Source organism: Miscanthus floridulus, chromosome 1 (assembly GCF_019320115.1).
Source record: "Miscanthus floridulus cultivar M001 chromosome 1, ASM1932011v1, whole genome shotgun sequence".
Classification (NCBI taxonomy): Eukaryota; Viridiplantae; Streptophyta; class Magnoliopsida; order Poales; family Poaceae; genus Miscanthus; species Miscanthus floridulus.
Window position 1 is genome coordinate 43,411,899 of NC_089580.1, and position 24,132 is coordinate 43,436,030.

At 42.6% G+C, this 24,132-nt stretch overlaps 3 protein-coding genes across 5 annotated transcripts; 2 read left to right on the forward strand and 1 right to left on the reverse strand.

The window, feature by feature from the left end:
- Positions 1-1,649: 1,649 nt before the first annotated feature.
- LOC136481651 (electron transfer flavoprotein subunit alpha, mitochondrial-like) lies at positions 1,650-4,698 on the forward strand. The gene is made up of 8 exons (XM_066478985.1): positions 1,650-1,864; positions 2,139-2,321; positions 2,502-2,713; positions 3,215-3,375; positions 3,651-3,800; positions 3,930-3,982; positions 4,216-4,356; positions 4,451-4,698. The coding sequence occupies exons 1-8, from the start codon at positions 1,778-1,780 to the stop codon at positions 4,526-4,528; spliced, it is 1,065 nt and encodes a 354-aa protein (XP_066335082.1). The 5' UTR covers positions 1,650-1,777; the 3' UTR covers positions 4,529-4,698.
- Positions 4,699-5,182: 484 nt separating this feature from the next.
- On the reverse strand, positions 5,183-11,739 carry LOC136502556 (acyl-CoA-binding domain-containing protein 6-like). Of its 2 annotated transcripts, XM_066497839.1 has the most exons (18): positions 11,363-11,739; positions 11,096-11,166; positions 10,437-10,500; positions 10,258-10,329; positions 9,898-10,098; positions 9,739-9,816; positions 9,030-9,140; positions 8,875-8,941; positions 8,714-8,775; positions 8,284-8,423; positions 7,376-7,502; positions 7,181-7,295; positions 6,854-6,942; positions 6,694-6,777; positions 6,462-6,620; positions 6,066-6,221; positions 5,614-5,673; positions 5,183-5,442 (listed from the first exon to the last, which is right to left on the reverse strand). In XM_066497839.1, the coding sequence occupies exons 1-18, from the start codon at positions 11,507-11,509 to the stop codon at positions 5,266-5,268; spliced, it is 1,980 nt and encodes a 659-aa protein (XP_066353936.1). In that variant the 5' UTR covers positions 11,510-11,739; the 3' UTR covers positions 5,183-5,265. The 2 variants fall into 2 exon arrangements, with proteins under 2 accessions (XP_066353936.1, XP_066353995.1); XM_066497898.1 differs by lacking the exons at positions 11,096-11,166; positions 11,363-11,739 and adding an exon at positions 10,988-11,046.
- A 1,636-nt stretch (positions 11,740-13,375) lies between these two features.
- Positions 13,376-20,298, forward strand: LOC136502708 (protein GLUTELIN PRECURSOR ACCUMULATION 3-like). Of its 2 annotated transcripts, XM_066497987.1 has the most exons (17): positions 13,376-13,687; positions 13,795-13,892; positions 14,118-14,256; positions 14,350-14,378; positions 14,482-14,578; positions 14,657-14,712; positions 14,808-14,915; positions 15,191-15,247; positions 15,724-15,815; positions 16,512-16,596; positions 17,564-17,716; positions 18,335-18,429; positions 18,512-18,688; positions 18,775-18,878; positions 19,417-19,486; positions 19,622-19,714; positions 19,828-20,298. In XM_066497987.1, exons 1-16 carry the CDS (start codon positions 13,605-13,607, stop codon positions 19,679-19,681), a joined length of 1,503 nt encoding a protein of 500 aa, XP_066354084.1. In that variant the 5' UTR covers positions 13,376-13,604; the 3' UTR covers positions 19,682-19,714; positions 19,828-20,298. The 2 variants fall into 2 exon arrangements, with proteins under 2 accessions (XP_066354084.1, XP_066354135.1); XM_066498038.1 differs by lacking the exon at positions 13,376-13,687 and having other exon boundaries at positions 13,795-13,888.
- Positions 20,299-24,132: the final 3,834 nt, after the last annotated feature.

Below are 24,132 nucleotides of genomic sequence, written 5' to 3' on the forward strand. Positions count from 1 at the left end.
TCAACATTTAGTACTCCATACATATACCGCAAGTTTGATGTGACGGGGAATCTTCTTTTTGCATAGTGTCAAATTCAGGAGTTTGGGGCAACTAAACATGGCCCAAGTGCTTCTCAGAGAGAATATATATATATATATATATATATATATACTTCCCTCCGTTTGCGTTTATTTGTCAGCAGCCTTTTACTGTAGCAAATTTGACCATATATTTTTTCTTATAAAAAAATCTTAGATACTTCAATGTATATAATACTAATGAAGTATGTTCAATAAAGAATCATATATGTGAAAACTTGATGTATCTAAAAATCTTTTGCAGAAAAAAACGTATGGTCAAAATTGCTACAGTAAAAATTCGGTGACAAGTAAACGAAAACGGAGGTAGTATATATATATATATATATATATATATATATATATATATATATATATATATATATATATATACACACACACTTATTATTAGTAAATAAAAATATTTTTGTATAAAGAAATGTTTCTAGATAGTGGCTTTGTTTTTTCTAAATATATATTGCAGACATAATGCTAGATGCATACTGATATCTATTACTTGAGATACGAGAAAGCTAAAAGGATTTGGAATTAACAGATTCCTTGTAGAGAATGTTTCTGTTCCTGCTGAGCTAAGGTTGCGTTCCTTGTAGAGAATGTTTTGTTTGGTGTAGCCGTCGCATGCAGGTAACCGGTGAGCGAGCGATCACCTTCATCATAAACTGTAGGCTAAGCTGCTGAGGGTACGACACGGAAACGGATTCACGGTGGGATAAACCTCCTCCAATCATAAACACGATCATATATTCTCCCTGTTTCAAAATATAAAATGCATTCATTATACCATCATTAATCTTCTCTGACTTTAACCAGTTCTTTTTTTATATATATAGAAAAGTACCTTAGCTGTTGGAGTATATAAGAGCAACTCTAACCACCACCCTGTTCGTTTGGGCTTGTTTGGCTGATAAGTCATGGCTGAAAGTACTGTTGGCTGATTCGGTGTGAGAGAAAAATACTGTTTGTTGGCTGATAAGCCATGGCTTATAAGCCAAATACGATTAAGCGAATAGGTTAGAAGACCTTATTTGAGCCCTCACACATTTTGAGGATTTAAACACATGAAAAAGCTCTTTAATCGAGCTTCTATTTAGCCCCCAATAAATGAGGGGTTCTCATCATCTCTCATGAAATCCCAGAGAGCCATCTACTTCTCTTTGCTCTCTTCACACGAAGCTCACAACTGGAGCCGATTAGTAGAGCCTATGATAAAATAGTGTAAAGTAAAAAGACTAGGAGATTGGTTAGAATGCTGAGAAGTGGAGGCTGAAACATGGATGATGAGCTCCCATTTAAGAGAACGGGGAGGTGGGAAAAATTTTAGGGTTTAGTTTCGAGCAACCGAGATGGAACAGTAGTGGGCCTAGATTAGAGTATTTTTGTCCTTGGATTAACCAATTTGATCCACGAGGCCCACTAACCAATCCGGCCCATAGGGAGCGGAAGTAGGCCATCCGAGTCATCGACTCATCGTTCCTCGCCTCGAGGGCCTAGGCAAACTGCTGGGCTTTGTGATAAGCACAAGGACGTGGGCACACACGTGCAGCTGCCTCTCCCAAGTCCCAACCCAACGACCCATCCCAGTTCCGTGACGTCTCTTCCCTTCACATCCATCTCCGCAGGCGCAGAGCCGAGAGCCCTCCCGTTCTACTTCACTTCACTCCGCCGCCCGGATTCAGAGCAAGAGGAGGCAGAGGCAGGCATGGCGGCGATGCTTGTGGGCGCGCTGCGGAGGGGCAGTGGATGCCGCGGCGGCTCGCGCCTCCTCGCTCAGTCGCTTCGCAGATTCGTGAGTTCCCTCCCTCTCCTCGCATTCGGTTCAGTTCTCGCCCCACTCAGCCGGGAGGATGGTATGCGCTCGCGCCGCGCTAATCTATCGCACGAGCCTGCTTCTCATCGCGGTGTCGGAATCGGTTCCCCGGTGGTAGTTCCGGATCAAGCGACTTGAGGGCGGGCAGACCGCGAGGGCGAGTTCACAATTCACATCGGTTCAGGTTTTCGAGTTTGCTCTCTGTAGGTGGTTTTGTGCTTATCTATCAGCTGTGTCTGTGTCCGTCGTCTAGGTGAGCACGCTGATCGTAGCGGAGCACGAAGGTGGGTTCGTCAATCCGTCGTCGCTGAGCGCATTGGCCGCCGCGGAGGCCATTGCCAAGGACAATAAAGTTTCTGTCCTGTTGGGTGGTTCCGGGCCGGCGCTTCACAAGGCTGCCGACCATGCCGCGTCCAGCCATCCACTGGTGTCTGAGGTACTGTGCTGCCGTTTGGCCCCCCTGTTCACTCCACTGATCACGTGTTTGTGGCTTTGTGCCACAGTGCCAGTTTCCTGCCTTTCAGCTCAACCCGAAGGACGAGGTGAACCAAACTAGAAGACAGATCGTTCTTCGGGACGATTCTCTGCTTATCAAGTTGGTTTTGTATCACTGCAGGTGCTCGTGGCGGATTCGGAAGCCTTGGCGCATCCTCTGGCTGAACCGTGGGCTGAGCTGCTCCGTTCCGTTCAGCGGAAAGGAGGTTATTCTCATGTTATAGCTTCATCCACGTCGTTCGGGAAGAATTTGCTTCCACGTGCTGCGGCCCTTCTTGATGTCTCCCCTGTTACTGATGTCACTGCTGTAAAGGAGCCACACGTCTTTGTGAGGTCTGGTATTCTGCTGTTTGCTGCGATCTTTAGCATTTTATTTAGTATATATGGGCCCATTTTTTGTAACTTGGAAAACAGTCAATGCACCTCAATTTATAAGTTCCTATTTGTTCTGATCATCTGTTGTCACCTGAACAACTGCTAATATTAGGGATCTCCAGATCTCCCAGTATCAAAGTGTGGCAGAATATCAAATGCCCCTCTATTTGCTAGTTTATGCTTGACCTGAAGTGATAGCTTACTCTTACTGAGATCTGTTGCACTGTTTGTTGGTTTTATTAATTATCATCCTCCTTGCTCACTTCCCCGCCTAATGTGTATTAGTTTATGGGTGTTAAAATGCATGAGCCTAAAGACTGCATTCCATAGAATGGTCACATTTGGCCATTCACATAAGTCCATCACTGCCTTTTGTGATGTTTCCTTTTGTTGGGGATTCATGCTTTAGCGTAGAATTCACTGTTAAATGGCATCCAATTGATGTATGTATGACTTCAGGCCCATTTATGCTGGGAATGCACTTTGTACTGTGAAATATACCGGAGAGGAACCTTGCATGATGAGTATTAGATCAACTTCATTTTCCCCAACTACTGAGGCTCTGTCTGAAACAAAGGTTGCACCTATCACCCAGGTTGATCTCTCTTTCCTCAATGAAGGTTTGTTTAGTTCCTTCACCATATTCTTCTGTTAAGAATCAGCGATCTTTCTGAATTACTCTTATTTGTTTTGTGTTGCTCTAATAATGTTCTGACTTATACAAGTCTCGTACTAATTGAGGATCACTAGATTGATTTTCCTCTCCACATAACTTTAAAAAAGTTGAAACAGGCTGCAGGAAAAAAAATACCCCGCTTTTGATAACTTAGTCCTGTATACTTGATTTAATATATTTTTTTTCACATCTGAATAGTACCTTTTCTTTGAATCTTAGGGAAATCTTCATGGGTGAATCTGACATCCCAAGACACAGAGCGGCCTGATCTTGCAAATGCACATGTAGTAGTCACCGGAGGCAGAGGTTTAAAAAGTGCTGAAAATTTTAAATTGTTGGAGCAGCTTGCTGAGAAACTTGGTGCAGCAGGTTTGACCTTCTATCTGTTTTTTTTTTCTTCCGTGTCCATACAATTATTTTTATCTTGGTGCCCTGAAATCTTGCAAAATTCATTCCCTGCAGACTGTTTTTCTGATTGATTATTTCTCTTTTCTGTAGTGGGTGCGACTAGGGCTGCTGTTGATGCAGGTTATGTTCCAAATGACCTTCAGGTAAGACTGGTAGTCTACTGTGAGTTCTGTTTGATCCGGCTAATCTATAGTTGTAATGCCTTGTACTGCTATTAAGCTAGCCTTATTACCATCATGCTCAACATTTTTTCGCGATCGGGCCATTGCTCAACATCATGTCAGCTTCTCCAGTTCATTGCTGTTTTCTTCTTCTGAACAACTATAAAGTTCATTGCCGGCTCATTTTATTCATGCAATGTGTTTTCTGTCCGCAGGTTGGTCAGACAGGGAAAATTGTCGCACCAGAGCTTTATATGGCTTTTGGAGTATCTGGAGCAATACAACACTTGGCAGGAATGAGAGATTCGAAGGTTATTGTGGCTGTTAATAAAGATGCTGATGCCCCCATATTTCAGGTTCCTCCTCGCATTTAATAAGTTACGTATTGTCCACCAGTATTAGCTAGAAGTCCTCAAAATTCTAAGCCAACCGGCCATTGGTATTCTCCAGGTTGCAGATTACGGACTGGTTGCTGATCTGTTCGAGGTTCTGGATGAGTTATTGAAGAAGATCCCAGAGAAGAAATAAGGGGCCGTTATAGTTTAACTCTTGCGTTCATTTGCCCATGTGGCGCTAATAAGATGAAGTCATCTCACGATGTCAATCCCACAATATTAGGGATGTTCTATGTTCTGGCCAAGGCCTGAAGGGGTACACTCGCTGCCCTATTTCGAAGTAAAATGGCTGCTTACCAACTACTCCCACTTCTATTTTAAATTATAGAACTTTTTGTTTTTTCTAGATACATAATTTTTTATATGTACTTAAATATATACTATGTCTAGATACATAATAAAAGCAATGTAAAAAAGAACATCTTATAATTTAAAACAGAGAAAATAGGTTGGTATCACACCATCAAAATATCCTGATCTGCAGATACGAGGGAGAAATTTAGAAGCCGACGCAGTATGTTCTCGATATTTGCAGTTCGTACGTCAACAACAGTTTGACGAAAACAAGCCAACCATTATCATGAACAGCCCCTTCTGAAACAATCTATATTGACAACCATCACAACGTCAAATTGATGTCCATACATGATGTGTACACAGTAAATTGTTAAAACCTAATGATACATTTTGTGTGATTGTGAGGGGACAAGCTAACGAATTTCTATGAGAACACCATATAATGATCGCCAGAGCACCTTATTCTTTGTGTGGTCAAATTGAACACGAATACCATAAGTGACAAAAAATTGTAGAGAATGTCAATGATATATAATGTTACAAGTAAAATATATGAATCACGGCCTGTACGAACTAAACTGCTGGCGGTGGGCTTCCAGCGAGCCAACCCCACATGCCACCAGAACTTTGCCTCTGATTTGCGTCCAGTGCTGCTTGCTCTGAAGCGGCTTTCTGTCGCCGAAGCAGCTCGACCTCCTTTTCCAACGCATCCATACTCTGAAGCTTTTGTCGAAGTTCCGCAACATCAACCTGAGGAGGCGTTTTGGAAATTAAGTATGATCAGAAGTATAAGACAATGACGGCCAGGGCATAAGATATTTGTTGACGATCCACTGGAGAAATGTTGGCCTAATTTTGTGTTTGGAATAATGTACAACGTGTTATTTGTAATGACCGGTGAAATAAAATGCCAGCATGTACCTCAAGTTTGAAACATCTTGACTGCTCAGAAGCAAGTTGACCACGGACAGCTTGAAGTTCCTATACAAGGTAAATGGAAAAGGTATATAGATCAAATATCTGCTGAGAAATAATATTTGAATTTGAACAGTGCACAACAGTTTAGCTTCCAGATAACTTTGGTCAGATTGTGTTCAATATGCCAGTATGTCACAGTAAAATGGTATCGCACATGATGCTAACATCATTTAGCAATGAATAATCCATATAAACATTCAACAAAGCGAACGCTTGATCTAAACATTAGCAGAATGTAGTTTAAAAGTAGCATCAGACCTCAGTATAGTTCTAAAGATATATAGCGGGTGTAGTATTTTAAAGAGAAGGTTAATTAGAAGCTTAAATGAATGTGCATGATAAAAGAAAATAAGAAAAAAAAATAGTAAAAACAAGGTAAGCGAAAGATGACTCACCTTTGTCACCTCTGCATTTCTGGTCTCTGCTTGAGCAATGTCTTCTTTAAGTTGCACAGTTTGCAGCTGTTCCCTGCTAAGTGTTGCTTCTAGTTCCTCTTTCTGAGCTTTAAGATCTGCTAAAAGCTGTTCACCTGCTTCATCATTTCTGTTATTCTGGAATTCAGCACAGCACAAGGCAAAAGAAAGATCTTGTGAGTATCCTGCAACTTGGATCATCATCATTGGTAACAGCAACCACCATCATGAACTTTGTAACAGGCAAATTCTATTTGTTAATACTTGTAGCACCATTAGCTGCATTGCCTTCCTTGCAGAATTTCGATTGGTAACAAATATGGACACATGTCATATACTTCTAGTCAACAAGGAAAATTATCCTGGGTAGGAAATTACCAGGTCTGAATCGGCACTGTCCATGGCAATCTCCCGTATCTTCCCATCTTGAGAAATTTCAGCCTCAGGTTCTATGACCCTAGATGTAGTATCTGAGACAGTTTCTTCTTTTATGGTTGATTGCGAATCTGATTTGAGGCTGAGTTTAAGAGTGTAAACCTGTTCATTGTAGAGAAAAGATGTTGGTAGAAGTTAATTCCATGAATGAAAATAAGATTTGAATGCCAATTACCTCGTTGCTGTATCGCCCATTGTATCCTCCAAAAGAGATGAGATAATCATAACCATTGTAATTGCTATGCACTAAAGTCATGCCCTAGAAATGCAAAATTTCAAATATTAGCAGCCAAGGAAAATCATCTTAGCCACTGAATGCCGCTCAAGAGATATACCTCACTGGCAAGGGGAACACGTCCTTCCACGGTGCTAACAACTGACCATGTCAGAGTTGACATGTTAAGCACAAGTGTTTCAGAAACACCTGTACAGGCAAGTGTATGAGTTATGCTCGACATAAAAATGCACCGAAAAAGATCATGGGCCACTGTTTGGGTATGTTGAGATTGGGTGGAATCCCAAGACATCCATACAAGGTCTCCATGGTACAAGCTCTCAGGTGGCAAAATGTACTAGTAACATGTTCACACAAATTGAACTCCAGAATGACCACACAGTAGTTATCAGCAAGCATGTTAACATAATAAGTTAAGACATCTTACCACTTTTATTATTGCCACCCCCAACTATGTACCAGTTCTCACCAACAGTTGCACCTGCATGGCCAGCTCTTGGGCTTGGAGTCAGGCCTTGTTGTTTGGGTCTTGACCATTCCATCTGTAATTTCCAACAATAAAATTTAGTAGTCAAAGATAGCACAAAAAACCTTGGAGTTCCAGGAAGGAAAAAGTTTGTACCGTCTGCAAATCAAGGACATGTAGGTCATTGAAACATGTTGCATGAGACCCCCCACCAAAAATTAAAAGATAGCGGTCAGCATGGCAAGCAGCAGCATGATCTGACCTTGGAGAAGGAGGGGTGCCTCTAAAACACAAAACCAACATTGCGATGAGTTAAATTCAAAATATAAAGGGGCAGACCCAGTGCCGGAGGCTCCCACATGAGTGGGGTCTGGGGAAGGGAAAAAGCGAGGCAAGCCTTCCTCCCGCAAAATCTACGGAGAGACTGCTTCGAACCTGTGACCTGGTGACTCAGTGAGACAGCTCTCACCACTGCATCAGGCCTGCCCTTCAGTTAAATTCAAAATATAGTAATACAATGTTCAGCTTAAAAAACAATCACACCATGATTTCAGAACATGTGCATGAACTGATCTAATGAGATTATCCCACAATCCATGTATACATGTTACTCCAATAGAGTTCGATCAAATTTTTTACATGGGGAACACACATTACACCTCCGTAATGGAAGTTTAGAAACATTATGCTAGTAAAAGCTAGTTAATACTTCCATCGGTCAGGAATCGATTGAGTCAAACTGCAAAACTCTATAGCAGCATAGTGGTGGAAACTATGTTGAAGAGAAATTAATGAGAAGTGTTAACCTAAGATTTCCTAGTCCTAGATGGTCAGAAAAGCATCTCATTAACCAACGAAAGCCTCTTAACTCTACCATATATGTGTGACAGTTAACATGCATCCCAATTATGTTGGGGACCAGTGTGCCAATCAAATCCAGAAACTTTTGGAAGTCATATTTTAAGCACACATAGCAAAGATACATGAAGCTAACAGCATTTTTCTTTTTCTTCTCACTAGGTGAACAACTGTGCATTAAGGGCCATCAAGGTTGCTGTACTTACATTGCATCTACATCATCCCATGTCATGGTTTCAAGATCAAGGATGTGCAAGTCATTCAAGAGACACCGTTTTGCATCTTCACCACCAAACAAAACTAGAGTTGTTCCAACAAGAGTCACTGTTTGACCTCCACGAGAAAACTGCAGCAGATGAAACTTACATAAGCCAATGCACTTTCCTGCATATAACTGGGTAACTAATACCAAAGCAATTGAGCAATGTGGTACAATTTCTTTATTAGTCATTTCAAAATACAGACTCTAAGCTAAAATCAAGTACAGATAAAACTATAGAAGAAACCATCTGAACAAGTGCACCAAAACAAAGATGTACATGCTCAAACATAAGAATAGCGGAACAAAAGAAATCATAACTAGAACTGACCCTGTTGGTTCAGAGTTACAATAACCGATTGAAGAAAAATGATTACCGGTGGTTTCCCGTAAGTCTTGACAACCGACCAGGTACAAGTATGCGGATCAAATTCCTTCACTAGAATGAAACCACCAGAAACACCAGCAGAACAAATTAATGTATGACATAATAAATAGAAAAGGTACCAAAATAGATTAAAACTGATTTTTATCAAACCTGTAATGCCTTCAGATGGGTCTTTTGTATGCCCAGCAATAGATAAAAACTTGTTGCCCCATGAAATCTACAAATTGGTACAGAATAAAAAGGCAACTGTCATTAACTACTGGCTTCAAGATAAATGACTGTACAACAGTTGTGCGGAAGTTTACCAAAGAATGACCAGCACATGGAGCAATTTGTGTGGTTTTAGTGGAATCAGCAGATTCTGCTTGCAATTTGGCATCAACCTTGGACCAGGTCAAACTCTTCAGATCCAAAGCCTATTTTGGTATAAATTATGAAAAAGAAAATTCATTCATTAGATCAACAATACTTAATGCTGACCTGCTTTCAGATGATATTTGAATTGCCAGTGCATTTAAACGAATTTGTTTTCCCTCCCCTTGAAACTTCTCTTTCTCACTCCTAATATTATCTTAACAATTTTGGCTAAGAAAATGTTACCCTATTAGCTTGATAATTAAAATGCAGGAAATATCCAAAAATATATAGATTTGTTTGCAATATTCTGGGGAAATAGCAGTTCTCTCTTTGCATAGTGACAATACTCAGTTTCATAAGAGTCCAATAGCCCAAGTTTGGCATAAGGAAGCACATTGAAGACTCAAATTGTGGCAAGGAACACACTTTGACACCACACCAATATCAGGAAAAGGTCAAGGTTAGGGATCATGAACACAAATGGACGATTAACCCATACAGTGTATGCAATAAGGCAGTCTGTTCAAAGATGGTTTGATCAAAAGCAGTAGAACAGCATATGCTTACAGAGTCACATGCTTCCAAGTCATAGCTAACACTAACAACTTAGGATGCATACATATGGTGTTAGGGATTGTTTTATTCAACTTCACGTACCTGAAGGTCACTAAGGTAACGTCCATTATGGTTTCCACCAAATATATACATCTTATTTTGCAACACAGTTGCTCCATGCTACAGAAACCAAAATTCTCATTAGTACTACAAAAGTAAATAGAGAAAAATGATGGAAGACGAATGAAGTATCTGGTGCACCTCATAACGAGGCTTCGGACGGAGACCACTGACAGATAATGGAGTCCACTCATCATGAGAACTAACAGTACTAAGGCCTTCCAGAATAACATCTTTGTCCTGAGTCTCCACAGAACTTCCATTTTCAGAAATGATTTTTGGTTCTGGAATTGATGTTCCATTTGTTGAAGTCGGTACACTCTGTGGCTCGTCTTTTGGTTTCTAACAAAAAGAAACACAGATGGATAATTTGATAAACCTGCTAAGACAAAAACCTAGAGAACTAGAAATTGGGATGTTGCACTAAATGATAAGACCAATAGTATCAAGTTCTCTAGGTTTTTGTCCACAGAAAAAAGAAGGAAGAATAGCGTGACTTACATGCATCTGAATATCTACAACAGGCTCAGGGTTGAACTCAGGGACCCTAGAGTACCATCCAGGATCTTCTTCCTGCCAGAATACCAATACATCTATCAAATCCATTTGCACAGCCCCAACTTGCTTAGGACTAAAAGTTTTTATTGTTATTGCACACAATATCATGTAATCTTTCATACCTCTAAAATTTTGACAAAAAGACGCATCGCCTCCGCTGAAGGCATGCTTCCAAGCCCATGCCAGCTAAAAACACAAAATGATATAATCGATAAGTATCGTTTTCAGAACACGCACTTCAATGTACAGTATTTTCTGGGTATTTCCCACTATCAACTCTCCAGGCTGACTCTAAAAAAAAAGGGTGTACCGAGTGCAGAGAGCTCCCGCTCTGTGCGGGGTCTGGGGAAGGGTGTTAGTGGCAAGCCTTACCCTCGCCTGTGCAATGCGAGGAGACCGCGACTCGAACCCGGAACCTTCCGATCACAGGCGGTAAGACTCTACCACTTGCACCAGGCCCGCCCTTCAACTCTCCAGGCTGACTCTCCATAATCTAAATTACATGAGTATCGTGGTTATTGTAGCATAAGCATCTCATTTTCTAACTTCTGGCTGGGGACGAAATCACATTTCAAATTTGGGCTAATCAATAAAATAAGCCAACAGTACATGAGAATGAACTACTCAACTCTCTGGTAACATGTAGACACAATTCAAGTTTTAAGAGGATCACTGAGGTTTCACTTTTTCATCATTGATAAAGAAGAAACTGCACATAAGTTGGATTTGTACTGTCACTGTGGCAACGTGAAGTTTGAGTGCAGTTTCCAGTGGTACTAACCTCGTCCATTTGCTCTGCTCCACGGGGTTCCACGCTCTTGGCTTGGGCACATTGCATGGCCCAACCGTGGCCTGCATCAAAACGAAACCCAAAATCACCAACCGAATGATCGTCAACCAAAGCAACTCTCTCCCAGGGATGAAGAAGAGCAACCCAATTTAATCACAAATAACACAAATTCAGCCTATCTCACGCTAGATCCACGCAATTTCACCCCCACACCCGAATTAATCGCCAAAATGATCAAAACAACGTCCGACGCGTCACCTGCTGGTGCAGGCCGTAGAGGAGGAGGGCGACGTCGTTCTGGAAGCGAGAAATAGCTGCGGAGGAGGTGGCCCCGCCGGCTCCGAACCCAGCGTAGGCCGCGGCGGCGTAGAAGCGGTCGGGGTAGGCGAGTCCGGAGCTCGCCATGGCTGGCGCCGCGCCCTAGATCTCCGCCCGGATCTCGCCTGCGCACCGGGCAACCGGCGCGAGACGGCGGGTAGGGATTACTCCTCCGGACCGCAGCTCTTCTTCGCCGTCGTGTCGGAAATGGAAATCTGCAGGGTGAACTCGCGCCGAGATCTGGAGGGAGGGACGGGGACTCAGGGAGACGGCGAGCCGACGCTGGCTCGTCCCTTCGCGGGCGACGCTTTTAACGCCCCCGCCGAGGTGGCCGTAGAATGGAAGGGAGACACGGAGGCAGATGTTGGGAGCAGCCACGTGTCAGTGACAGGTGGGCCTGAGTGGGGCCCAGTGACGTGGTAATGGAGTCGCGCGTGTGTCTCCGGCCCGGTCGTGGTCGTTTTCTTTGCTCAAGAGGAATAAAAGATTGTAATTTTTTTTTAGTTAGTGAAAAAGTTTCACTTCAGGGTCACCGTTGTAATATTTACTGTCGTCAGACTATGCTCTAACGGTATTAGACTGAATATGTGAAAAGTTAAAAATATTTTTAAATCTAAATATATCATTAATTTTGTTTTCAGTATTTTAATGACTTTAAATGAAAAAAAACTCAAAATTAGAAAGTCGTAGATCTGGTCGAGATCTACAATTTTCATATAAAAATATCTTTAATAAATTTCAAAAAAAAAAGATATGATTTTGATATAATTAAAATAACTTTAAAAAATCATATCTTTTTTCAGTACTAAATGACGATAATTTTTATATGAAAATTATAGATCTCGTCGGATCTACAACTTTTTAGTTTTGAGTTTTTTCATTTGAAGTTGTTAAGATACTAAAAAAAATTAATGGCATTTTTAGATCTAAGAGTATTTTTAATTTTTCACATCTACAGATTTTTTTTATACCGTTAGGGTAGTCCCAATGAAAGAAACTAGTAGTTTCTATAACATAGGATACCGCACCAAAAAAGTACTGCTTTCCAACCTATGGTTTCTATGAGTAATAATTATTTTCTCTTTCTCTCTCCTAACTCTATCTTCTTCCTCCAATGGGAGTGCGGCACGAGCCCGTTAGAAACTGGTGGTTTCTCCCCAATGGCAATTTCATGGTTTTTTGGTGCACTGGGTCAAAAAAAGACCTGATTTCTTTATGAGGAAACCATTTCTATGATTTTTGCTCTCTTTCTTCATTAATTACGTTGACATGTCAACATTTTACATACATGACAAGTCATTTAATGAGAATAGAAACCATCATCGATACACCGTTGTAACTGCCCTTAGAGTCCAATCTAACGCCGGTGACACACAGGAGAAAAAAATTATAGCAATAGCATTTAAGTCCACCGAATTTTTTCGTGACCGAAACTGTGATGTTTTTTAATGGCTCACAGCAAGGGCATGTTTGGTTGGCAAATTTTTTGGCAAAATGCTACTGTAGTATTTTCGTTGTTATTTGGTAATTAGTGTCCAATCATAGTCTAATTAGGCTTAAAAGATTCGTCTCGTGGATTTCGTCTAAACTGTGTAATTAGTTTTATTTTTTATTTATATTTAATGCTTAATGTATGCGTCCAAAGATTCGATGTGATGGGGAATCTTGAAAAAATTTGGCAAAATGAAGTGGGGCCCTGTTTAGTTCCCCTCCAAAACGCCAAATTTTTCAAGATTCCCCGTCACATCGAATCTTTGGACGCATGCATGAAGTATTAAATATAAATAAAAAATAAAACTAATTACACAATTTAGACGAAATCCACTAATTGTTAAATAACAACGAAAACGCTACAGTAGCATTTTGCCAAAATTTTTAGCAACCAAACTGGCCCTGGAACTAAACTGGCTCTAAATTCTCTGTTTGGGCAAGGCCGTGGCCGTGGCCGTGGGTGTTTCCATCGTCCTGCTCTGACTTCTCTGCTTCGTCCGATCCCCTCCCCCACCTGCCAGACTCCCCGCCGTCCGTGCACCGCTCGCCGCCCCCGGCCGCCCATCCAGTCGTCGCCTCGTCGGTGCAGCCGTGCAGCACCCATCCTCCCGGTTGGAGCCGTGTCCAGTTCCTTTGCGAAACGAGGCGCGTATACTGGGAGCTGGAGCGAGGAGAGGAGACGAGGGAAAGGATGCAGCAGCTGCAACCGAAGCAGATGCACTGGGTGAGGGCCGACTCCTCCGACTTCGGGGGCGACCGCCCCGCCCCCCGCAGGTATCCATCCAGCACCTCCTCTTCCTCGCCGCCGCCGTCTCGATTCGCCCCCTGGAGTCTCACCCTACCCCTCTATAACAACCTCACGATTTTGCTATTTCGTGCAGCGGGCACACTGCGGTGAGCATTGGCAAGTCCAAGGTGGTCGTCTTCGGCGGTTTCGCCGACAAGCGCTTCCTCGCTGACGTATCCGTCTACGACGTCGGTAATCGAATCCCTCTCCAATTCTCCGACCGTTCGCTTGTTGTGCCAATTTACCTGCCCCACCTCTGTGGGCAATTTTGCACACGCTGCAACTCATCTTAAGGGTTATTAGATTGAGCGACGTAGATTGCATTTACATGCTTGCGATTTTTATGGATGGAGCATGTGCATTGGAAGGAAGGAAGAGCTTGGCCTTACAAACTTCTGAATGCAATTTATGTTGCAGAGAATGAGCTATGGTACACACCTGAGTGCACTGGTAATGGGTCGGATGGGCAGGCCGGCCCAAGCCCAAGGGCTTTTCACATAGCTGTTGTCATTGACTGCAACATGTTCATCATCGGTGGCCGTTCTGGGGGCAAGCGGTATGCAGTCCACATAGCTTGCCCAGCAGAATTTGGAAGCTTAGCATAAATAATTTCCTATATGTTACTAACGATGTGGTCTTTATCTTACAGTTTAGGTGATTTCTGGATGCTAGACACCGGTAAGCCTCTATGTTTCATCAATTGTCAAGATCCCCTTCTCTGGTTCTGTCTGCACTTATTCTAGAGGTTGCTGCTACATTCATGATACTGTTGTACATTTAGATTTATGGCAATGGTCGGAAATGACTGGCTTTGGTGATTTGCCGTCACCACGAGAGTTTGCTGCTGCTTCAGCCATAGGAAACAGAAAGATTGTTATGTAAGCATTATTTGATATGCACACCCCTGTCATACTTTCTGTACCATTACTTTTGAAGAACATTCTATTTTTATTCAGGTATGGTGGATGGGATGGCAAAAAGTGGCTTTCAGATGTATACATCATGGACACAAGTAGCAAACTGCTTCTTTATCCAATCACTGAATTTTTTCTTGAAGATGGCAAGGAAAACATAGAGTGCTGATTTCTTGCATTCTCTATTGTATAGTGTCACTTGAGTGGACAGAATTAGCTGTTAACGGATCTGTGCCACCTCCAAGATGTGGGCATTCCGCAACCATGATTGAGAAGAGGCTGCTTATATTTGGTGGCAGAGGTGATTGTTATTTCTTGATTTTATTTGTGGGTTCCTCAAAGAATGTGTTTTATGATTCATTTTGTGAAAGTAAATTTTGTTGATCATTTTATTTTTTTTGGAAATCTAAAAGCACTAACTAATTATTTTCATGACAATTGTCTTGTGGAAACCAAGCTATTTTCCTTATGAGAATATGTAGTGTGAATTACTTTCTAATGACCAGTCAGTTAATTTGTAATCTTTTGGCCATCAACAACCGCATTTCCAATTACTTCAAATCTTCTTTGCCACAGGTGGAGCAGGGCCAATAATGGGTGATTTATGGGCTTTAAAGGGTATTACTGAAGAAGGTATCTCCTATTTATTCATATAAAATCTGTTTGAGTTTAAGAAAGATACATCCTAAGCCCCATAGTGTTATGTGCAACATATGCTTGGTCAGTTGATAATGGCGCCAGTCGAACTAACAGTGCACGTTGAAATAGCCTGTTTGAATGATTGTGGATCATGAATTCATGATTAGATGTGGTTTGATGCCTTCTTTTTTTAAAAAAATATCGTAATACTTAGGAACAAATCCATGGTGCATACCCTGCATCTTTCTTGTCCTGTTTGATTGTTCATGCCTTATTGGAAGTCATGTAGTTTAAGATGGCCCATCAGTATTATTTAACCTCTGAGGACAGCTAAAATCACCCATTCTATTTGATATATGTTAATACTAGTTGAAAAGTATTATTGTCAACTTTCTTCTGATTTAACTATCTAATCATTCATTTGTATTTTAGTTCAGTTAGTCAGAACCTAATTTTGTCTACTTTGGAAGACAATGAGACGCCAGGTTGGACACAGTTGAAACTTCCAGGGCAATCTCCCTCACCACGATGCGGTCATTCAGTAACTTCTGGTGGACCTTATGTATGTAATTTGATCCCGCCATACTTGCATTTCCTTTTTTGGTCTCTCAGTGCACTAGTATGAAGTATTCAGTAGCTGGTATCTCATATAACATAGTATTTGTAAACTTGGGCCCCGTTGGATGTCCATACTAGATATTAACTAATTATCATTGCTATATTGTACAAATCATATGCGCCATTGATGTATATTTAGAACTCATTTATGCATTTTGATCTCCTATGGACCAGTAGGAACTTTGTTTGGGTTCCAATCCTCTTTCTGATGAGGCCAGGGGTCTATTTCCTGCTATGATTAAATATTAATGCAATAACAGATAGGCTCCTGGGTATGCCTTCGATGACTATGCTAAAAATATTTGTATTCTGCAGAGTTTCATCCTTAGTTTTAAGATCTGAGGTATCAGTATGTGCAACACATCATTTATTAACTTAGGTTGGTGATGGAAGTAAATTTTAGGCACAGCTTTAGCAGAGTTTCTTTGTCATTAACTACATAAATGAAAGGGTGTAATCATTTATTTAAAAAATAATTGTGTTTATTGTGTACTGGGAGTCTTTGCAACCTCAAATTGTTCACGATTCAGGTCTCGAGTTAATCAGCTAGATTATGTTGGACTTCTTCTAAAATTTTTCCATGTAAAGGGTCTTGATTGCATGATCGGTTAACTGAAGATGTATAGATCTTTCTTGTCAGCTCTTGCTGTTTGGAGGACATGGAACTGGCGGTTGGCTAAGTAGATATGACGTGTACTACAATGAATGCACTATTTTAGACAGGGGTAAGATGTGATTGTAATTCCCTTTTTTATTTGCATAGGGATTTACTGAACTGGAACGAGTGTCTTTCTTGTGGGTGTAACACTGCATCTTTTAAAAGGTTTTTGTTTAAGTCCAACAGTTTTTATTTCTTCAGTACAAAAAATGTTTCCCTGCTAACATAAGATGTGGTTCCACAAGTAAACTTGTATGACTAACCTTAAGAAGGAAATTGTGATGCTGGCTGATTCTGTGCTGCTTGGGGCATGTTTGTAGTTGCTTTACACTGAGTAGTGCAATATAATTAGTTGATAGAGTCTTTAGTGAACCAGTAAGATTCTTCCAAAAGTAACTGCTATATCCTATAAATTTAATCGCTTTTGAAAAGCCATGTCAGGCCTATGCAAACCCATTTTTCTCGTGATTAAGATAATGTAGTGTCAACTATGGATCACATACTAACATCAATCAAGAACACTACCAAAGTTACTGTGGTTTGGGTCTTAGCTTAATGCATCTTAAGTAAGTTTGATTACATCCTAACACTAACCAAGAAGACTAGAAAAGCTAGTCCTGTAAATATGGCTTAAGCAGTCATCATTGATCAAGATATAAAATCAATGTCAGATAAGTCTGTGCATTCATTGCTTGGGTTATTTTTGTAGGTAGTTGGAAGGTGTTAAATATGATTGTCAGCCACATCCATTATAACCAGCGTTGGAATTAGTTGATGATGCAGCTAGTAGGTGTTGATATTATACTTGCTGCACATAATATAGCCTCAGAAAGCCAATCTTGTAACTCCGACTGATCTTACCACTGTCAACTCAATGGTGACTAACTAGGTTATCGTGGATATACTGAACACAATGCTGACAGCTAGTACCATCTCCATGATTCATTGCTTTGTTTTAATGCTGACCTACCTTTCATGCCACTTGCTCAATCAGCACATGTATCTTTGTTGGCTGATACTTCAATCCTTCTCAGTGTCTGTTCAATGGAAGCACCTACCAACAAGCAATGAACCACCTCCTCCTCGGGCATATCATTCCATGACTTCCATAGGGTCTCGATTTCTTTTATTTGGTGGCTTTGATGGAAAGAATACATTTGGTGATTTGTGGTGGCTTGTTCCTGAAGGTACAGTCATCTCATGCTTATCTGAAAAGGAACACTTCATTCCTATATGCTTGGTATCTTGAGGGCTGTGTAGAGTGTACTGGGATATAAAACTCTGCACATAAATTCTTCAATTCATAGTCCTGCAGTCGTACCCTTTAAACTTCCATGCATGGTTCAGTAGTAACAAGTAAGGAGTTTTGTCGATTTCCAAGATCACAAGAAAAAGGAACTCATTTGACTAATTGCTTCTATAATTTGCTGCTTAACTGGATGTATATTAGGAAGGGCGGGCCTGGTGCAAGCGGTAGAGTCTTACCGCCTGTGACCGGAAGGTCTTGGGTTCGAGTCGCGGTCTCCTCACATTGCACAGGCGAGGGTAAGGCTTGCCACTGACACCCTTCCCCAGACCCCGCACAGATCGGGAGTTCTCTGCACTGGGTACGCCCTTTTAACTGGATGTATATTAGAAAACTGTACCACTGATGCAGGTTCATTTACCAAATAGTATGAAATGAGTTGTTTTTTTTTAAAGTAAACTTTCCCCTAATGCTCTTGATTTTTTTTTTCTTTCTCTGTGATGCTTGACGAAGAAAGATCATTTTTCCTTTTTTAAATTGCACCGTATTTTATGTACAGATGATCCTATTGCGAAACGAGACTTAGCTCCTAACATCGATTCAAACAGCAAACCTAGCGCTGTGACTGGTGATAACCAGCAATCCAACCTAAAGGTACATGCTTGCATGTGTGAGGTTTCACTTTGAAAATTTCAGGTGATAGAAAATTCTATAATTTATAAAATATGTTTTGCAGGAGTCACAAGCTCTGGAGAATCCAATAACAGAATTGGCCAAACGACTGGGAATTCCACTTTTTGAGGATGTTTCAGCAAGTTTTGTTGACGAAGTCAATGATAAAGAACTTGTGGAATTGTCATCTAGGCTTGCTGGTCAATTGCTTCCAGCTAGTGACCAGGTTGCATCAATTCAGGTGCTTACGCAGTAATGCCTCACTATTAATATAACTCACCTGTATTTGCTTCTGAGAGAATTTTGGAATTTTTGTATGATGTCAAGGTACTTCGTGATCATTGGAAAAGTTCTCCAGCAAGCTCACTACAACTGCAGGAACTAGGACCTTTGCTGAGGGACTATCAACGCCTCATCCTGCGACGCTATTCGTATGGTTTCACTCTTCAGTCTTCCCTCTGCATCTGTTATTTGCATACTTAATCATCCACTCTTTCTCAAATCTAGAAGTCGCCTGTTAAAAATCGAATGATTTGTAACAGTTTCTCTTCTGGTCCATGGATTATTCTCTTTTGCAATGGCCTCAATTGCTCGAAATGAATGCATATTTGATGTTTCGGAGGAATAGGAGTAATTGTGAATTTTTACACTACAAAATCTTGTGAGTTTGTCATGTCAATTATACTTTATCATGGCCATGGAACTTACATATCCATGGTTTTGGCCTGTTTGATATCAATAGGCACAGGACAGTTCAAAAATAAACTGTGGTATCTTCTGTCAGGTTCTTTGTGGTCGTTAGTTAGAAATTGAGCATGTGCAGATAACTTGGTCATGGCCAGAGGTTGATATGCCTAAAAATGACCATTCTTCATTATCCAATCATCAACTTCTCCATTAAAGCAAAGTATTTGTAAGCAATATTTCTGCGTCGATCGTGATTTCATTTTCTTTTTGCAACAAGTGCAGGGGAAATCCATTGCCAGCTTTTCATGAAATGGAAGCTCTCCGTTTTTTCCATTTGAAAAGTGCTTCACAGGTATGCATAGTAGCGCATACAATCTAGTGATCCACCACAAACGACCAGCAGTCGATTGAGTACACAATACAATCTCTTCTTTTTCATTCTCCTACTTATCAGTTATCGCTATGTTGTATCTGTGATATACCGCAGTTGCGCATGGATGACATTCCCGTCTTGTTGAGCGAGTATGGAAGGCTGCTTTCCACATGAGATGGCATCTTGCAAGTTGTGCCCTTTTGCTTGGTAGGTGCTTTTGAACATAACCGTTGTGTTAGACTGTTAGGACATCATTTTCTGTTTGCAGTGCCAAACTGTTTCAGCTTTTGGTCTCACATCAACTTTACTCTTTGCTTCAGGTTCTAACAGAACATTTGCTTCATGCAATTTGTGGAGAACTTGCGTGCCTGACAAAAGCACACCCGTGGAGCCATTCCTTTCCATCAGTTAGTCTGTTAGTGCAAGTCATAGTCGCATCAGTGATAGCGCACTGAACTGAATTCCTTTTTCTTTCGAGGACGAGGACTGGGATGCGCACATATTTCGTGCAGCCTGGCTGGGCGCTGAATGGCCATCAACACGTGGTTAGGCCTAGGCGAGGAGCTGAGGCGGCGTGGCAAGCCGCCCATGTCGCGTGGAATTCCAAGAAAACGGGGTTTGTGTGAAGCTGGAGTGTGGAGTCTGGAGGTCAGCTGCACATGTTTTCAGTTTTCATTCTCCTGCGCTCCATCTGACCAAAAGGACGCTGCATTGCATGTTACTATACTACCTTTGTTTAAAAATAATGCACATCTCGCTCTTCAGATGTCAATCAATTTCAACTTTAATTAGATTTATAAAAAAGTATGGTATCACAAAAATAGTTTTATTATAAAAATATATATTGTATGATTAATCTAATGATATTTTTAGTATCATAATAAATATTAATACTTCTTTGTATATATTTGATCACATTTAAGATTAGTTGACTTTTAAAAGAAAACGAGATGCATATATTTTTTTTAATAAAGAAAGAAAGAAACGAAGGGCGGCCACTGGCCGCTCCTGCTCAGCAAGTACAAGTAGAGCCGCCGGTCGCACATTTGAACGCATGTGCTCGTAGCCTTTGTCCTTGGCGTGTACAGAAAAAAAACGGCGGAAAACGCCGTCTTCAGCTTTCCAAACGACACTACTGGACTTTCGTACAAGAACAGCTAGATTCATGCAAGAATCCCGTAAGAAAGAAAGAAAGCATCATAGGGTGTCGCACGATCACGCGTTCCGGCTCTCCCCGTGCGTGCCTGGCATTTCTTATGCCTTTGGTAACATAATAAAAAATTCAGTTGAACTACCATAAATTACGTTCTTCCTAATATAGGTGGTGAATATAGATTCAGTTGAACTAGCTCGGCCGGACCAGGGACACGAGTACTGTTTCGTCAGGCCCAAGTGAGAGTGGCCCAGTCCTCCCTGTCCCAGGCCCAAGTGGAGCCGGAGTCCGTCCGGGCAGTTCCAGAACCTTCCTCCTCCTCCTCAGGGTCAGATGGGATCGTGAGTCGCGAGCCGAAACTGGAAACCACCACCAACCCCACCCGGCGGCGGCGGGCGGGCGGGGCGCGCACCCGGGATTTCCATTCCAGTCCAACCCGAGCCCGACCACGCCGCGCAGCCTGCCACCCAGCGGAGCGGCCCCCATTAAAAACGAGAGGCTTTTACCTGTATACCTTTAAAAAAGATGCCACACTTCTACGTACCCTTCAAAAGTTGGTCGTCACCTACGTGCCATCGCTCGAACTTTTCTTTTCCCTCATGCCATTCCGTCGGCATTTGCTCCTAACGGTGGGTAACGGCTCTGGAGAATGACTCAATTGCCCTTGGGCTTGTATGGGTGTCTGAACTTTTTCGTTTCCCCTGTGCCATTGCCAGGCCAATTTTTATTTCCTCTGTGCCATTACTGTTCATCGGAGCCCGGCCAAACTATACTGATACTGTTGACACGTTTGGTGTGGCTGGCCTCCACCTCGATCGATCGATCGTATTCGTCCGCACGCACGCGCACGGGTCGGCGGGAGACGCCGCATCGGGATCTATAGTTTGATTAATTATTTTTCTAGATATATGTACGGCATGGAGTACATACGTACTAATAATGTAGATTATACGGCCGGGAGTAATATTCTTACGACGTATAGTTTGAGACGGAGGAAGTATGTATCCTGTTGAGTTGTCTGCCTCCATCAGCGATGCAAAGACCGTACTCGATCCGAACAGTTGTCTCGTGGCAGATTTTACACACACACACACACACACACATATATATATATATATATATATATATATATATATATATATATATATATCTCCGCGTGCACGCCAGGGGGAGCGTCGACAGCGACGCCACGTAGTCCTCCAGTGCCTTGTCGGGGTCGGCCGTGATGGCGGCGCGGTCCAGGTCCGGGACGATGATGTGGTCGTCCAGGTTCACCGTCGTGCAGACCCACCGCGGCTCTGCCCCGTCCATCACCTGCATGTTCCAACGTGCATGTAAGTATTAGTTCTAATTCTAAAGTAACACCAACTTGTATATTGCAAAAGAAAAAAAAGAAAGAAAAACGTATATACTCGGATGCTGTAGAAGCGGGGGTGGCGCGCGAGGGTGACAGCCTGTGGGAGCTAGCCAGCTAGTAGTAGCACACAAACCGCCATGACAGCCTGTGGGCAGCCGCTGTACAGGATGTCGCAGTACTTGCCGTACCGCAGGAACGGGAGGCTTTTACCTGTGTACCCATACGTCAGTAAAACAGCTAGCATGCATGTCGTGCACTGTTGCACTTTGCACTGTCGAAATTAATTGAACATGTAAACAGACGAATCGACCTCGCAAAAAAAAGCATACACCGTACCAGTGCACCAACAGTATACAGGTTAATAAACAACAGTAGTACGTTCAATCAAAGTACTGTGCTCAGTAGTACGTGTACGTGCATGCATGGCCCCTGCAGTTCATTTCTTGAAAATATGTGTACGTGCGTCGGGCAATGATCCAGCGCCTATCCCCTCCAGTAGTCCTCATTGCAATGGCCCCTCCAGCGCACGTTCAATCAAAGGACCGACATGCTTGAAAATATGGCCCCTCCAGCGCTGGTGAGCTATTTTTGAAAATTTCACGTATCTGATGTGTATTTGTAATTTCCATGGTTATCAAGTGTATTTTATTATGTACTCCTACAAATAAAAATATATTATTGAAAGAAAAAGAATACAAAAAATTTTGTGGCCTGCGCCGGAAAAACAAGCCCTGCCCGCCGTAAAAACGAAACCCAAAACGACGTGCGCTGGCCCCAACTCCGTCCGCTGGCCCACAGGTCACAGGCCCCCCCGACCAAACCACCCGAGCCGGCGCCAGCCTAGCCCACGCTGTTGGCCTCCTCTCCCAGTCGCTGCAATGATCCAGGGGCAAGGATGGTATTTTTCTAGTCCGGTCCCACATGTCAGAGCCGCCAAACGGTCAACACATAACAGAATGCCGACGGAATGGCGTGAGGGAAAAGAAAAGTTCGAGCGAGGGCATATAGGTGACGACCAACTTTTAAGGGGTACGTAGAAGTGTGGCATCTTTTTTAAGGGTACACAGGTAAAAGCCTCTAAAAACGAGGGCCTGGCCGCCGCCTCGGCCGCCCACTCCCACGACGCCTCTCCTCTCCCCAGTCTCCACGCCGCGAGGGTGACGGAAAGCGACGCGGCGCGAGCGAGGGAGGAGGGCCAAGGGGAAGAGGGGAGGCACCGCACCACGACCCTCGCTAGCCGCCGTTTCCGATCTCCGCGAGGTACCTGCCTCTACCTCCTCGCTCTCCCCCGAACGCCTCGGGGGTTTTGTAGGGTGGTAGGGTCTCTCTCCGCTCTCCGGCGTCCCCCGTACGCCTCGGGGGTTTTGTAGGGAGGTAGGATCTCTCTCCGCTCTCCGGCGTCCCACCCTAGGTTGATGGGATCTCGCGTTCTGTTCTCCAACTTTTGGGTTTCGTTAATTCCTAAGAAGAAAAATTACTGCTACGGGGGGCTGTTCCGTGGGTCGCTTGAACCGCATCAGTTATTTCCGCATGTAATTCCTTCGCATCTTGAGAAGAAAGTAGATACTAGAGAACTTTGAGACTTTCTATCCTGGGGTGGATTTGGGGGTTTATGGGAGGGGGCCGTTAAGGGGCTGTGCATGTCCAGTGAACCTCTCCTGGTTTGGCAGTACTTGTCCTGGGAACTTTTTTTTTACAATAAATCATCGAGCGGATTGTTCTGTGAAGTTTCGGCAGAAGAAATAAATTTAAAATAACCGATGTGTGGTTTACTGATTCCCCTGGAGCTTCAAGTGAAGGGCGGGGAGCATTAGCGATGCCTGCCTTTTTCATACCGCTCCGTAGATCAACCTACCCCTTCTCATGGAGGGGATGGATTGCATGTGCCCATTCTCCTCCTTGGTAGCGATGCCACTGGGATACATCAGCAGGTGCCTGTTTGTGTGTCTGTGTTAGTAGTATTATTACCTATGCATATTGAACAAAGGGAAGAGTCGGCTTATGACGTGTTTGAGATTTTGTACCAGGAGATGGATTTGGTATTTATGGGTGCACGTTAATCTGTGCGCGTGTTCAGTGAACCTCTGGTAGTTCTTGTCCAGGGGATTTTTACAA

Bases quoted from the DNA above. Each gene is read 5' to 3' on its own strand.
- LOC136502556 (XM_066497839.1), bottom strand. From the start codon at position 11,509: ATGGCGAGCTCCGGACTCGCCTACCCCGACCGCTTCTACGCCGCCGCG. The intron at 6,778-6,853 runs GTATATCTCTTG...TTGCATTTCTAG, and splicing joins GTGTTCCCCTTGCCAGTGAG to GGCATGACTTTAGTGCATAG. The intron at 5,674-6,065 runs GTGAGTCATCTT...TACCTTGTATAG, and splicing joins GAAATGCAGAGGTGACAAAG to GAACTTCAAGCTGTCCGTGG.
- LOC136502708 (XM_066497987.1), top strand. From the start codon at position 13,605: ATGCAGCAGCTGCAACCGAAGCAGATGCACTGGGTGAGGGCCGACTCC. The intron at 13,893-14,117 runs GTAATCGAATCC...TTTATGTTGCAG, and splicing joins CGTATCCGTCTACGACGTCG to AGAATGAGCTATGGTACACA. The intron at 14,579-14,656 runs GTAAGCATTATT...ATTTTTATTCAG, and splicing joins GGAAACAGAAAGATTGTTAT to GTATGGTGGATGGGATGGCA.
- LOC136481651 (XM_066478985.1), top strand. From the start codon at position 1,778: ATGGCGGCGATGCTTGTGGGCGCGCTGCGGAGGGGCAGTGGATGCCGC. The intron at 3,801-3,929 runs GTTTGACCTTCT...TCTTTTCTGTAG, and splicing joins TGAGAAACTTGGTGCAGCAG to TGGGTGCGACTAGGGCTGCT. The intron at 3,983-4,215 runs GTAAGACTGGTA...TTCTGTCCGCAG, and splicing joins ATGTTCCAAATGACCTTCAG to GTTGGTCAGACAGGGAAAAT.